General features: G+C 46.5%; 2 protein-coding genes across 9 annotated transcripts; one reads left to right on the forward strand and one right to left on the reverse strand.

Moving 5' to 3' along the window:
* Window positions 1–922: 922 nt before the first annotated feature.
* SLC10A1 (solute carrier family 10 member 1) lies at window positions 923–9,453 on the forward strand. 2 transcript variants are annotated; one of them, XM_079309864.1, is made up of 7 exons: window positions 923–1,420; window positions 2,285–2,365; window positions 2,519–2,958; window positions 3,640–3,850; window positions 4,764–4,942; window positions 5,880–6,076; window positions 6,962–9,055. In XM_079309864.1, exons 3-7 carry the CDS (start codon window positions 2,558–2,560, stop codon window positions 7,120–7,122), a joined length of 1,149 nt encoding a protein of 382 aa, XP_079165990.1. In that variant the 5' UTR covers window positions 923–1,420; window positions 2,285–2,365; window positions 2,519–2,557; the 3' UTR covers window positions 7,123–9,055. The 2 variants fall into 2 exon arrangements, with proteins under 2 accessions (XP_079165990.1, XP_079165989.1); XM_079309863.1 differs by lacking the exon at window positions 2,285–2,365 and having other exon boundaries at window positions 6,962–9,453.
* Window positions 9,200–13,707, reverse strand: SRSF5 (serine and arginine rich splicing factor 5). 7 transcript variants are annotated; one of them, XR_013774743.1, is made up of 9 exons: window positions 13,548–13,707; window positions 12,993–13,136; window positions 12,745–12,815; window positions 12,459–12,554; window positions 12,062–12,131; window positions 11,253–11,784; window positions 10,683–10,756; window positions 10,208–10,318; window positions 9,200–10,096 (listed from the first exon to the last, which is right to left on the reverse strand). XR_013774743.1 is itself a non-coding variant. In XM_079309876.1 (8 exons), exons 2-8 carry the CDS (start codon window positions 13,116–13,118, stop codon window positions 9,847–9,849), a joined length of 795 nt encoding a protein of 264 aa, XP_079166002.1. In that variant the 5' UTR covers window positions 13,119–13,136; window positions 13,548–13,707; the 3' UTR covers window positions 9,200–9,846. The 7 variants fall into 7 exon arrangements, 5 of the variants coding, with proteins under 5 accessions (XP_079166002.1, XP_079166001.1, XP_079166000.1 ...); XR_013774744.1 differs by having other exon boundaries at window positions 10,683–11,784; XM_079309876.1 differs by lacking the exon at window positions 11,253–11,784 and having other exon boundaries at window positions 9,200–10,093.
* Between the last annotated feature and the right edge of the window lie 165 nt (window positions 13,708–13,872).

Consider the following 13,872-nt stretch of genomic DNA (forward strand, 5'->3'; position numbering starts at 1 on the left):
TGTGTTCCTGGCAGTGTCTTCGGGCAATGCGCTCTCCCCCGCACGCAGCGCGGCTCCGGCCGTGCCGCCGCTGCCCTCCAGCGGCACAAACACTGAAATATCGAGTCCAAAACCCCGCCTTGGCCCCCGGGCCAGCGAGGGCCGAGCCCCACTGTGAGCCCCTCGGCACCGCAACAATTCCTGGAAGGTCACCTTTTAGGAACTGAGCCCTTATTCTGCTTTATTCGACCGGTGTCTTCCTTGGCTCCTGCGGCGTTTCCTCTATTAACTACAGGGAATCAGTAGGATTGCTTGAACAATGAACAGCTAGCAGGCATTTTTTAATTATTAGAGTCATTGAAACATTCCTCTACAGTCCTGCAAAGGGTGAGAATGTTAGAACAGAGTCATTTTAAAAGCCTGAGCGACACTGAGTTTAAGGAAGAGGAGGTGCTGCCGAGGCAGTGACACTATAGGCACTCACTCTATTGCTTGGCTGGACTCTTTCTGCATTTCTTACAAAATGCAGCACACAGCTAAAAGGCAAACACTGTGTAAAACAAGTGTTTCTTTAGGAAGGCTGGGGAAAAGATCCTGAAGAGAGGGATAGAAAGAGATAAAGAATTGTTGTGGATCTTGCCCATGTGCTACTTGGCAGCCCTTGCCTGGTAGTCTTGCAGATGCCTAGAGAAAGGCAAAATGCGCACGGTGCTGCAGGTACCATGCCCCACTGCTCAGCCAGGACCCAGAAACGAGCCAAGGCACTACTCTGCCACCACGGTGACAAAGAGGGCTCAAGGCACCCCCTGTGACTTACTGAAGGGCCCCTTGTCCCCAGCAATGGCTGTGTGGTGCTCACAAAGGTGCAGAAGCCACGGGCATGGGTGTGCAGGCACTGGGAGCCACAGACACTGCTCTTTCCCACCCGAGGGGGGATGCCTCCTGAGCTGTTGTTGGTGCTTTTCCAGCCTGGCTGCCAGCCTGGAAAATAAAGTTCCCAACCAAAGCAAGAGCAAGTGGGGAGGAACAGGGAGAACAGCTCTGACATTCCTGCCTGCCTCCAGCCATGTTTCCAGAGCAATAGGGGTGCAGAGGCTGAGCCTGCTGAGCTCCCAGATGAATAGAAGCAATGGACATGCTACTGCAGCATCATAATACCCTTCAGCAAAGGAATTAGAGCTCAGCCATAGTGTGAGCCATAGTGCAACAAATCTCCCCAGTTAAAATCCCTTCCCTGTTAGTACTGCTACCAAATAACAACTTCCCTGTCTGAGAGGCTCTTTTACACCCAGGCTTTATACCATGCAAGCAGAGGACAGGATTTTACTGAGGGGGATTTCTTGAAGCAGGAGGACTGAAGAGCTCACCAAGCTCAGCCAGGAAAGGACGAAGCAGCAGTGATCTGCCAAAGCTTCCTACAGCTGCATCCACTGGCACTAAGGTAACAGCATTTTGCTCTGGTTTAAAATGTCTCTGTTTCTAGAATCCCTCCCTTTACCTAGGGAATGGCTCAGGCAATGTGCCATTCCCCAGCCTGGCAGGTGTAGGGAAGCACATCCCCATTACAGCCAGGGCAGGGAGCAGTGGCAGGATGAGCAGTCATCACCCCTGCAGAAGCTGGAGGATCAGCCACCTTTCCAGCCCCTCTTCCTGCCCCAGCAGCAGGTGCCCAGGCCCTGCTTCCCTGCACACCAGAGCTCTGGTGCATGTCATGGCTGCAGCCTTGCACTGAAAGCACAGGGCAGGTACAGGCTGGGGTGGGGAGGAGCTGCCTGTGTGGCTTTGCTTGGAGAGTTTGTGTGATGTCTGCAGCCCCAGCTGGACCACAATGCAGAACACCCCAAACCCTGAATGTGGCACTGCTGTGCCCATCCAGCCCAGCCTTGCACTGCAGAGGTCAGTAGAGGTACCTACCATGCAGAACCTTCCCTCAGTGCCAAGAGGGAATAATATTTTCAACGTTGGTAAGACTTGGAGAATTAATTCCTATATGCAGCCAAACAATTTCTAGACGGTGTCAGACTTAACACATCAGGAAAAGAGACATGAAGGCCTCTAAGAGTTTGCTAGAGAAATTACTCATCCAGATAGTAATATCTTCCTAGATCATCTTGCTATCAAAAGCTTTCTTTATGGCCAGAAGAAGAAGTATTTTATAATCTCATTAAAAACAAATTACCTGGGATGCATCACGTTTTCAAGTATTGGCTCAGTTGTATCTCACGAACGAGAGGAGCTCTGGTACATTCTCCTTGTACCAGAAGTGCCCTTCTCTACCTACCTGTCTCCCTCTTGCTTTCTCCAGCTGTCTCATTGTGAGGGTGGATGCTGGAAGAAGTGAAGGACCAGAGCAGAAGATACACAAGCTGCACAGGATATTTCCAAAGTGAATGGGGTTCACAGCTGATGCTCTAAACACAGATTTCTGTTTCAACAGCTGCTGAAGGGTAAGAGTGGTGTCCTGAAAGAGAGCTTGTTTTGCTTGCATTAATTTAATGTTATTTGGACTTTTGAATCAATCCTTCCCTTACTATTCCAGCCACTTACAGAAGAAGGGTCCTCCTAACACCTCAGCAGGATGAACAAGACCAAGGGAGCTTTTGATAGCCCAGAACTTTGGAGCCCAGATTGCATGCAGAGCAGCACCTCCCTGACCAGTCTGGCACCACCCTTTGCATTTGGACAGGCTATGGACACAGCCCTGAATGCAATCCTTGTCATGGTCCTCCTCCTCATCACGGTGTCTCTGGGATGTACCATGGAGATAGCCCAGATCACAGCCCACCTCAGGAGACCTAAAGGTGTGGCAGTAGCCATAATGGCTCAGTACAGCATCATGCCCTTGACAGCATTCATATTGGGCAAGCTCTTCCAGCTGGGCACCTCAGAATCCTTGGCCATCCTCATCTGTGGCTGCTGCCCAGGGGGAAACCTCTCCAGCATCTTTAGCCTGGCACTGAGAGGGGACACGAACCTCAGGTAAGGAAAGCTACATACCTGTTCATTGTCCAGGCCAATCCAGTTACATGACTGGTTCAGAAACTAATTTAACCACCATTAGGAGGCCCCAGAAAGCTGGACAAAGACTGAAATATTAAGTCAAAAACATTTTTAAAGCGCCCATATTGCTCAATATGTTAATTTGTCCCTGTTTTAAAATGGAACTTTGTACCTTTCTCTGAATTGGCATGCAGCTATTGATGACATGGGTGCAGGAAGTTTTTCATCTCCACGTAGCAGTACATAGAGAATATATACATGCTCTATCCATGCAGTTCTGTGTAAACTGATCATGCTGCCTGAAGAGGCTGCCTCAGTGAGAAATGCTGAACAACTCTTCAACAAACCCTAGAGATAAAACATGATCCAGCACAAAAATACAAAGTATTACTTTTTCTCTCAGTTGTGGATTTCTGAAATGCAAACTGTACCCTTGCCATGGCCATGTACCCTTTCTCAGAAGTCATCTTCTCCCTTCTCCATTCATGTCACATCCTTCTACAATCTGACAGTGATGTTGAGGAGATCTCAGTGACAAGTTGGGAAAAAGCAAGGTAAAGTCTTATATTAAAATCATCTGCCCAGGCAAGTAATCAGGCTAGCATATTCCATTTTTAAAAAGTGTTGTTCTTCTACTGAGGGGTCCTTTCTTCATCTCAGTGTTGTAAGGACAGCGTGCTCCATGGTCCTGGCAATTGGATTAATGCCACTGCTCCTGTACCTTTACTTGGGAGGACTGTATGAGGGTGACTTGGACAGCAAGGTACCTTACAAAGGAATAATCACCTCCCTGGTGCTGATGCTAATCCCCTGTGCCATTGGCATCATCTTGAATGAGAAGAAACCACAGTACACTGGCCTTATCACCAAGGTAAGAAGTACCCTGTGCTAGTTGCCTTTCAATTAAGGGCCTTGAGGAAATTTTCAAAAATAGAATCACAACAACTTCTTCAAGACATGCTACAAATCAGTGAAAGGGTTGAGGATAGAGCTCAAGACATCCACTCCACCACTTTAATGGTTAAAATATTTGCCCAAGGAGAAGTCCTCCATCGTTTCCAGGCAAGTATTTTGTAGCCAATGTCCTACATTGCTCTGCTTTTGCTTCAGTTTTAACTGTGGAAGTTTATTGCTGTATCAGCACTAATGAACCACTGCCCCCAATTACTGCAGCAACCAAAGTAGAACTGGGATAAAAACCAACCAAACAAACAATAACCATCCCAAAACAAATTAAAGCCACACCACTGTTCTCAGAGGCCTAGCATAAGGCAAGAATCAAATTACAAATTTGCTGCTTAAGCCACTGAGATACCTATCCAACAGAAGCCACTGTATCACCAAGTGCTCACTTGTGCCTGGAATCACATTCCTTCCTCCTCTCTACACCAGGCATTTAAACAGCAAAACAGAAACCCAGACAACCACATACCCCACTGTCTAACTCCAGAACTCCACTAGACTCTACCTGTGAGTAAAGTGGTTTCCTCAGCACCTGCTTGGGGTGGACTAGAGCCACAAAGGGACCTGGACAGAGACAAGTAGCAATGCCTGAGGAACAAGCAGCTTGTGCAGTAGGACTAGTCATTTTGCATATAGACTAGAAAGGTATTTGGTTATTTAAGGTCTCTCTCAGTAACAGCCCAGGATGGTCTCTTGCTGATTACTGGTAACATTAATGCCCATGAAAGGCACTTATTCATGGGATGGGCAGAGATGGGTACAACTGCTTCTAACAGCTGGGGATTTCTCTCTTGTACACATCTCAATCACTTTTATTTTAGGCAGGAATGATTATGCTTCTACTGTCATCTGCTGCTATAATTGTTCTGTCTGTGGCCAATATGGGAAGCTGCATCATGGTTGTCTTCTCACCATCTCTCCTGGGAACTTCTGCCTTAATGCCCCTCACTGGATTCCTGCTGGGCTATGCTGTCTCTGCAGCCTTCAAGCTTAATGACCAGTACGTTCTGCCACACCTCCCTCCCCTCTCTCTCTCATCAGGAACAGAGAGGTATGGCAGCTCTGCTTTGGGGGCAGTGCTGAAAACACGGATTTTAGGAATATACTTCTGCAGAACACTGACCCCCATTCACCCAAAATAGGACCTAGGACTACAACCAGGCACAGCACAAGCTGGTCCCAAGCCAGTGACTCCCACACCTTGAGTGGGAAGAGAAATGACTTTAACCTCTGCTTGGCTTACCTGAGAGGGGAGGAATAGCTAAGCAGGGTTTTTTGGCACAAACACCTGATCATCATGGAAGGTTCACTGGACAAGTAGATGGATGATTTTGGCTTAAGGTCACTAGTAACCTGCTAAACATATTACCAACCTCTGCTCTTGGTAATGAAGCTGAGGGAAAAGAATTATTAGCACCAAAGAAAAACCCCAAACCGAAGAAACCCCAGACCCAAAGAACTGAGAAACAGCAATAAAGTTCGAACTTCAAGTGACACAATTATTCCCCAGCTGATTACTGCTCCAAACCAGTCAGTGCATTCTCAGCTGCAGTCCCAGGAATTTAAAATGAAAACCTAGTATATAAAACCTACTTCTCCTTTTCTCCTCACCCTACCTAAACCAGGTAGGAAACCTTCTAGTTGTATTTTATACCTTCACATATTGGATTCAGATTACTTCCCTGCAGGAAGCTGCAGAGTCCAGAACAGGACACAAGGCTCCAACACCATTGTGAACAAGGTTCACATTTGTAACATGATCTGTCTCTGCACATTTAGAAGGCAGCAAGAGGCAAAACCCTCTAGGGATTGCAGGATTGTTCCTGACAGAGCAGCTTTTAGCCAGAGGAAAGTGCACCAGCAATGTGGGCAGGGTTCTGTTTCAGTTGTTTGAAAGCAATTTACATCTGTGATCCATTTCCCTTTTTCTCCTCCAGGTGCAGACGGACAGTGTGCATGGAGACTGGCTGCCAGAATGTACAGCTGTGCTCTGCTATCCTCAAGGTCGCCTTCACCCCAGACATCATTGGCCCCCTGTACTTCTTCCCACTACTCTACTTGCTGTTCCAGCTTGGGGAAGGATTTCTGCTCATCCTGGTCTTTCGGATCCATGACAGAATAAAGCAAGCCAATGGCAAGTACAGCTTTGCTCCTTTCTTATACTTTCCATGCTAAGCCATACATGCTGAGAATAGAACTATCAATAAATTGCTGCTTTATAAAGGCAGAATCCAGGGGATTCCAGGGATTACATACCCAACACATTAAATGCAAACATTACCAAAATGCAAACATTAAATGCAAACCAGAGTAAAAAAAAAACTACACAAAAACATCACATACTCCTTAATGCAAAAAATCCCAGCTTTGCTTCAGGTTGTTAAGCTATTCCCTCGACAAAACTGCCAAATGCTGCACCAAAGGAAGGAAACTTTGGATCTTTTGCTAGAAAAGTACATAAAGAGATTGAAACTTTATTTTAAAATATATACATATCAGTATAGATGTGAAATACTCTTCTCCAACTCCAGCAGATCCCTCATTCCAAAGCTTAGCTGACTGCATAGATGGCTGGGGGATGCACAGCTGAATGAGATCCTACCCCACCACCCCTCTGACGCTGCCAGTCCAGCTTTTCTCCACTGCCTTGAGAGAGATGCAGCAGAGTAGCTGCAAGAGCTGCTTCAGCATCACTTTACACCTTACAGCTATGCTGGAGAATAACTTAACAGTCGGGGGGAAAACCCAAACTCATTTGGATCCTTGGGTGTGTGTTCAGAGCAAAGCAGATGATACTAGAAACAGACATGGAGGTGCTGGCAAGACTACTGTAACAAAAGGGTCGAATTCCAGCCCTCAGGTCATAAAAGACAGGAAACAAAATGGCTTCAGTCTTTTGGGAGGAATTACAGGTCCCTTTCTCTTGTGTTAAATGACCCAGTAATTTCAGGAGTAGCTGTCACAATCTTTTCCTAACCCGATTTCACTTTCTCACATTTTTATCTGTCTTCAGATGCAGCAAAAATTATCTGTGCAGGTGTGGACACATTAAGTGCTCAAGAAATGAAATCAGTGTCAAGACATTGCACAAACAGTGGAAAACCAGGAAAACAGTATACGGATTCTGCAGCAGTTGCTCTCACAACTCTGCAAGCTCTACCTTCTGCAGCCAGCTCATAGGTGTCCAGCTTCCTGTAAAGGACTTATCTGTGCACTGATTTCACAGCAGTCACAGAGCCATCTGCACCCAGACAGTCCCCAAAGACTTTGCTCCAGACTAAGCCTCGCTCTGTCAGCCCAGAGACTTCCAGTGACATGAAAGTTATTGTGACCACCCTTTGAGACAGCTGAATAATCTGCCAAGAGATTGTCCCAGTTTTACCAGAAAGAAAACCGCTGCCTACATCAGTTCCCTTTCTTAATTCCACTTACCTCTGTCCTGTTGGCACATAATGGAAGCAGATTGTGATGGTATCACTGCAGATTAATGCAATTTCTCTAATAGACCCAGAATGAGCTGTGAGTTTCTCCATGCAGATGCCAGTGAGATCCAATGCACAGCCAAGCACAAACCCATGGGCTGTTGGTTTCTCCCCTCCTCCAACAGGTACCATGTGGTACCACTGATCCCCCACAGCAGAGGCAACACAAACCATGATCATGGCTACACAAACTGCCTTTCTACGCTGAGTTTGGGCCCAGCAAGCTGCACCTCCAAAACCAAACAAACCTTAGATGTGTCTTCTTTCATTGCAATCTGTAAACTCAATGCCACACCTGTTCTAGACACCACCTAGCAATGGTCACAGTACACAATACCAGGAAAGACTGGCATCAACTCTCTAATGTCCAGACTACACCTTGCAACCCAAAGTAATTGCCTTAATTAAGAATGAACAGGTTTGTACCAAGAACCAGCACTTAATAAACACAAGAATGATTTCTGGCCACAAATCAACGTAGGCCTCCACACTGCAAAGGCTGGAGTTCAACAGGAAGCTCATTACAACAGCCAGTTCCCCAGGGAAAACAGACACTCGCTCATGCTGCTTGCAGTGCAAATTAAACGGTGTGGTATAGAAATAGAATTCACAACTATTTATAGAGCAGATAATACTTCACATTTAGCCTGAGAGAAGTCTATGATCCCTTTCATCACATCAAGTGCCTTCAGCCATGTGGGTTCCAGTTGCACAGAGATGTCCATCATCATCGAAGTCAACAGGATCAACTTGAGACCTCAACACAGCTGACCTTCCAGCCTGATCCGTGTGAATGCTGCCTTTACCCCTGAAAGTCAGAGCCCCCTTGCTCCACACCTCTTGGGATGATCCAGCACCTGCACCCCTAAGGCTCTGAGTGAAGCCTCCCACTCCCCAAAGCTGACTGTAACAAGCCAGTTGAAGTGGATCCTAGTCCCTCTCAATGCCTGCTCTCAGGAATGCCTGGCAGCCCAGTACACTGCCACCTCAACAGACAGACCCACACAGTACAAGAGCTCCTCCTCCTTCCTTACCTTGGCACCCGAGAACTCTGCAGCTGGGACAAAGAGTGGCAGGGGGTGTAGAGGCCAAACGCCTGACCTCCCACAGGGCCAGACCTTGCTCCAAGAGGAACCACCTTGCACTTCCTACCATCTATCCAAACCCCCACCCTAAGCTACTAAGGGATTTTTAAAGGTTTCTACAGATTACTAGAAGAGCTTTGTAAAGCACTTTGTAAGAAAACACATTATTTAAAAAATTAAATTTCCAAGTTCTCTTGTAGCTGAAGGCTTGAGAAATACAGGGATTGCAGAGGACTGCTGCCACTGGAAGGCACAAACACTAACACAGAACCTCATGGTACTACTGCTGCATTACTCCCACCCACTAAAGAATCCCTCTTCCCCCAGAATGAGGGCTAATGCTTACAAAAATGGGTTATCTACACCTTCGTGTTCTCCTGTGAACATGCACAAATATACTAATGAAGTATGTTGACTGCATCTGTTTTTAACATTCCACACTTATTATCCCAAGTGATTAAAAGCTAAATGATTCATCCAGTCTACTTTTTGCTATGAACTGACAGTCTGATTATCCACGTTCTTATTTCACAACACAAAGACATCCAAGGAACTCACACAATTTAAAAGGATGCTAATTCTCACCCCTACCGAAGAGTGATCACTTTGCCACAGCCCCACCTATAAGAAACATTTTAACACAGCCACAAACACTTTATTAACACCAAGAAAAAACACTAGAAGCAGAAATGTTTCTTTATACTTTATTTTAACTATTTAATTCTTAGGTATCAAGAAATAAGAGTGCTTTATAGAATATTATTACCACAGGGCAGTGAAATGGGCATTTTCTTAACGTAGTGCAAGTTATATTAAATGAAAATATTTTAAAATAAAGTTTTATTACCAGTACCGATCAGCACTTAATCTGCTGACCTATAGCTGAAACAATGTCTCAAAAGCACAAAAAAATACCCTCTGAAATAAAGCTTTATGTACAGCACATATAGAGCTCTTAAATGCCTAAAGCTATTAGTCTGAGATATCAAACTAGTGTTTTTGAGTTGCTATTCACAGTTGAATATATTGAGAATTGTGTTCAAGATGACTTTAAGAGTACAAAAAAAGTTTGTCTGCTTTAGTTATAAAGAGCTCTGCCAATATACACAAACTATACACTTCAGACATTCACAAAAAATGTGAGCAAGAAAAGGGTTATCAAAAAACATTTAATACAATTTAGTCAATAACCCTTCCCACCATGGTCCACATTTACAAAGTTCGTCCCTCCCTCCCCCCTTCCCATTCAAACCCTTCCCCACAGAAAGTCACATACTTACCACAAGTTTTAGCAAGTATGGTTTAAAAAAGGGCCCTCAGGGCAAGTTATTTAGAGTTCAGTTGCCACTGTCAACAGATCTGGACCTGGATCTAGACCTCTGCCGATCTACGGAGGAGGGGGATTTGGATCTGCTGGAAGAAGCCCGTTTCTGGCTCTTGTTTGGCAGTGGAGACCGGCTGACTGACCGTGACTTGCTGCGGCTCCTGCTGCGTGACCGGCTGTAGGACTTGCGGCTGCGGGAGCGGGAGCGGCTGCGAGAGCCGGAGGAGCTCCTGCTGCGCGACCGCGAGCGGCTGCGGGACCTGCTGAGGAGACGGGGGCACTGTCAGCGTCACCGCCGGCACGCAGGCTCTGCACAGCCCCTCCAACGCTCCGGGCAATGCTGAGACACAATGCACCAGACTAGAAACACGTACCTGTGCCTTCGGCTGCCTTCGATTAGCTTGATTTTCCTTCCATTAATTTCTTTACCAGAAAGCTTTTCGATAGCGTTCTTTAAATCACTATAAGAGGCAAATTCAACCACCCTATGGAAAAAAAAATAATCCCCAAACATAAAGCCTACTATCAGAAGTTGTAGTTACCAATACAAGCAAATTATAATCACAAGATTTACAGGCAAAATTACAAAAAATACAATACAAAAAAAATGGGAAAAAACCCAAACAAACAAAACCCCAAAACCTCAGTGTAATTATCCTTTGTCATCATCAAAGCATTAAAAACTCCCCTCCCCGAACATTTCCCGCATGCATTTTCCAAGGGTAGCTAAATTAAGCCATGAACAGCAGCTGTCACTGGAAGCAGCCAGCTTCCCTCCCCAAATACAACATATACATGTAGATATACTACATGTACTGCAGCTTTCAAGAGATCACTCGATAGACTTACCCTTCATTTAACTTTGGTCTGTGTGCATCTGCAAAGGTTACTTCCCCAGCTTGTCTCATGAAGTCTTTGAGATCCTAATACAAGACCACTCATGTTACACAAAGCAGTGAAATTAACATTTACCTATACAAAAGTAGTTTAAAGCAAACAAAAGAAACTTACGACTACTGAAAGAGAAGTTGTTAGATAAATCACAAACATGGCAACCGCCATACTTGTATTCTATCAAAATTGCATTATCTGCATCATGATCTGTATCAGGGCACGAAATAAATGAGGAAAGCATATTGCTTTAAGCAAAATGCTAATAAAAGGTCTTAACATTAAAATAATTATTAGTCTAAAATGATTTTATAGATTAAGTAACAAAGAGAAAGAAAGAGAGAGAGAAAAAGAAATAAAAAAGCACATTTTTATATATACTGGATTGACTTTGAAATACTACCCATATATTTTTGGACTATTTCAGTCTCCATTTACATTACAAATCTTATACGGATAGAGAATTACATTTACATAACACCAATTATTTTGTGCCCCATATGTCATTAAAAATATAGTTTACTTTACCTTTATTAACATTTCCCTAGGCTAGCCAAGCAGCAAACTGCATTAAGCGACCGGAGATACCGTCATGACATATGCCCGACTGGCTCTTCGCCACCCACTTGCCGAACACTACCCAGTCGATGGAAGCCATTAATCGCACTGCCCTCCCTATCAGGAGACTAGGATGGATCCAGACATTCTCTATGCTTCATGTCACCAAGGACCACTTTACTGCGATCAGGATTCCAACGACCACCTAATTTCCAATCTTTCAACTCTTTTCGACCAGGACCTCGTTATTCGGAAGCGTTACAGGAAGAACAGCTCTCAACTTAGGAATCAGATCTCGTTAACGCTCTGGGACCGCTGCAATGTGGCACTTTAAGGAGTGCATCGATTACGTCTAGACCGGCAAACACAGATCTAGAGGTGGCCAAGTGACATTGTAGGAGCTGACTGGAAAGTCAACCAGGCCCGACCAAGAGTGACCAAGACAGAACGATTAGGATAACCCACAGGCACTCCTCGTCATAAGGCCAACGACACAGATAGGCTGGCAAATAAAGGGTTTAATATGTGGTTAAAATGGATTTTAAAAACAAGAAAAAAAAAATAAATATATATCCTCAAACATATAAATTTATATTATTATTATGAATTAATGTTAACTAGCTTTCATTCCAAATATTTAAGTTACATTACTAAAAAATCGTATTAATTACATAAACATTTTTAAAAATTAGGTTTTAATTTAACTAATTATTTTACAAAGTAATTACATTACATTCCCATTAAATGAAGTCAAAATAATTAATCATGTTTCAACAAACCTGCCAGCTGACTCGAGAAGACAAATTTTCCACAATGAGGCGATTTTCTGTTCTTAGGGGTGGGGCGTTTCTGTTCCAAAATAAGCAATTCAGACTTCTATTAGTAAGTAAAATATAACCATGTTAATATTAATGAAGGCTGCACCAAGAACTGGTATCAGCATATCATTAGTACTACAACCTGAGCTATGTAATTCCCTAACCAATCTAGGGCAGGTATGAAGTGCTTAGGGGAAGGAGTGTAAGGATGACACACATATCTGAGAAGTTCTGTAATCTTCACTGTCCTGCTGCCACATCAAACAACACCTTTTAATAGCTCATTCTGGCTCACGTTCTCTGGGAGGAGCCCAAAGCATCATCTCCTTCAACTGCACTGGTTTGGAGGTGCACTCACCTCCTGTCACTGCGCAGGCGGCGGCTACTGAACCGGTCAGAGTACCTCCCTCTGCCTCTGCCCCTGGAGCGTGCTCTGGCATGCTCAATGGTCACCCTGAGAAGAGAAAAACACAACAAAACACGCGTTTTTATGTGTTTCTTCTACTGTATACAATTATAGTTCTCAGGACAAAAATAAGAACCAAACACAAAACACTTTGACCAGTACTGGTAACTCAATTTAATTAAAATTGACATTGATTTTAGATCCCCAACTTCAATAGCCATGAAATAGGATACCTCACCTCTCACTGCAAAGCTCTTTTCCGTCCAATTCATAGACAGCATCGTCTGCATCTCTTGGATCCTCAAACTCCTGCAAAACCAAGACAACAAAACTAAACAATTACCTTCCAATGAATAAGCAGATGTTAATTTATCATGTGGTGTGCCTTGATGAGCTCGTTAGTGTAATTTCTTTCGAACTAGCTTCGTAAATCTCAAACGCGAGCGAGCACTAGAGGGGTGGGGAAGGGAGAGGGAGCGCACTCACCACGAATCCGAAGCCCCTCTTGAGATCGATGTCGCGGATGCGGCCGTAGCCCTTGAAGAACCTCTCCACATCCTTCTCCCTGGCGGCCGGGTTCAGCCTCCCGATGAAGACGCGGCAGCCGCTCATGGCTGTGTGTGCGCGGCGCTGCGGCGGGGACAGGCGCGTCAGGCCTGCCCGGTGACTCAGCACGGCCGCCGCCGCTGCCGCAGTGCGCCACCGCCCCGCCCCCGCCGCGGGCCAATGGCGGCACGGAGCGCGGACCCCGCCTCCGCCCAGCGGCCTCCCCTCCCGGCTAGCCCCGCCCCCCCGAGCCGAGGAAGAAAAGCAAACGCCATCGCTCTGCCACAAAATGGCGCCCGCGCCGCGCCCGCGCCGCACCCGCCTGCGGCACCGACTCCGCCGCGGCGCGCACCGAGCGGAACGGAGCGGCGACAACGCCGGCCGGGGCTGCGCGGGCCGGCCGGGCACACAGCAGCAGCGCCCCGCGCCGCACACAGGCCGCTGCGCTTCCCCCGCGCTCCGCTCTGCGGGGAAGGCGCCGGAGCTTTTACGAACCTGGGCTGAGGGTCTCGGTGCAGGCCGAGCCGGACGGTTGCGCGGTGCGGCGCGGCAGGCGGACGGGCGGACGCGTCCTCCCCGGGCGACAGACGGCTCCGACTGCTGCGCAACACTGGCGCTGCTCCGCGAAATGGAGGCGGCCCCGCGTCAGCGCCGTCCCGCGCGGCGATTGGCGGAGGCGGCGGCCACGCCCCTCCCCGGGGAATCCAGGCCAGGGCGGGGGGACGCCGGCGCCCCTCAGCCGGCAGCCATGTTGGGGATAAACACCGGGGGAGGGCCCGAGAGCTGAGGGGTGAAACACGACCCATGGGGCCGTACACCG

This window comes from Erithacus rubecula, assembly GCF_903797595.1.
Source record: "Erithacus rubecula genome assembly, chromosome: 6".
Lineage (NCBI taxonomy): Eukaryota > Metazoa > Chordata > Aves > Passeriformes > Muscicapidae > Erithacus > Erithacus rubecula.

Bases quoted from the DNA above. Each gene is read 5' to 3' on its own strand.
- SRSF5 (XM_079309872.1), bottom strand. From the start codon at position 13,118: ATGAGCGGCTGCCGCGTCTTCATCGGGAGGCTGAACCCGGCCGCCAGG. The intron at 12,816-12,992 runs GTGAGTGCGCTC...TTGGTTTTGCAG, and splicing joins AGAGGGGCTTCGGATTCGTG to GAGTTTGAGGATCCAAGAGA. The intron at 10,097-10,207 runs GTACGTGTTTCT...CCGTCTCCTCAG, and splicing joins GAAGGCAGCCGAAGGCACAG to CAGGTCCCGCAGCCGCTCGC.
- SLC10A1 (XM_079309863.1), top strand. From the start codon at position 2,558: ATGAACAAGACCAAGGGAGCTTTTGATAGCCCAGAACTTTGGAGCCCA. The intron at 3,851-4,763 runs GTAAGAAGTACC...CTTTTATTTTAG, and splicing joins ACACTGGCCTTATCACCAAG to GCAGGAATGATTATGCTTCT. The intron at 6,077-6,961 runs GCAAGTACAGCT...CTTCAGATGCAG, and splicing joins CAGAATAAAGCAAGCCAATG to CAAAAATTATCTGTGCAGGT.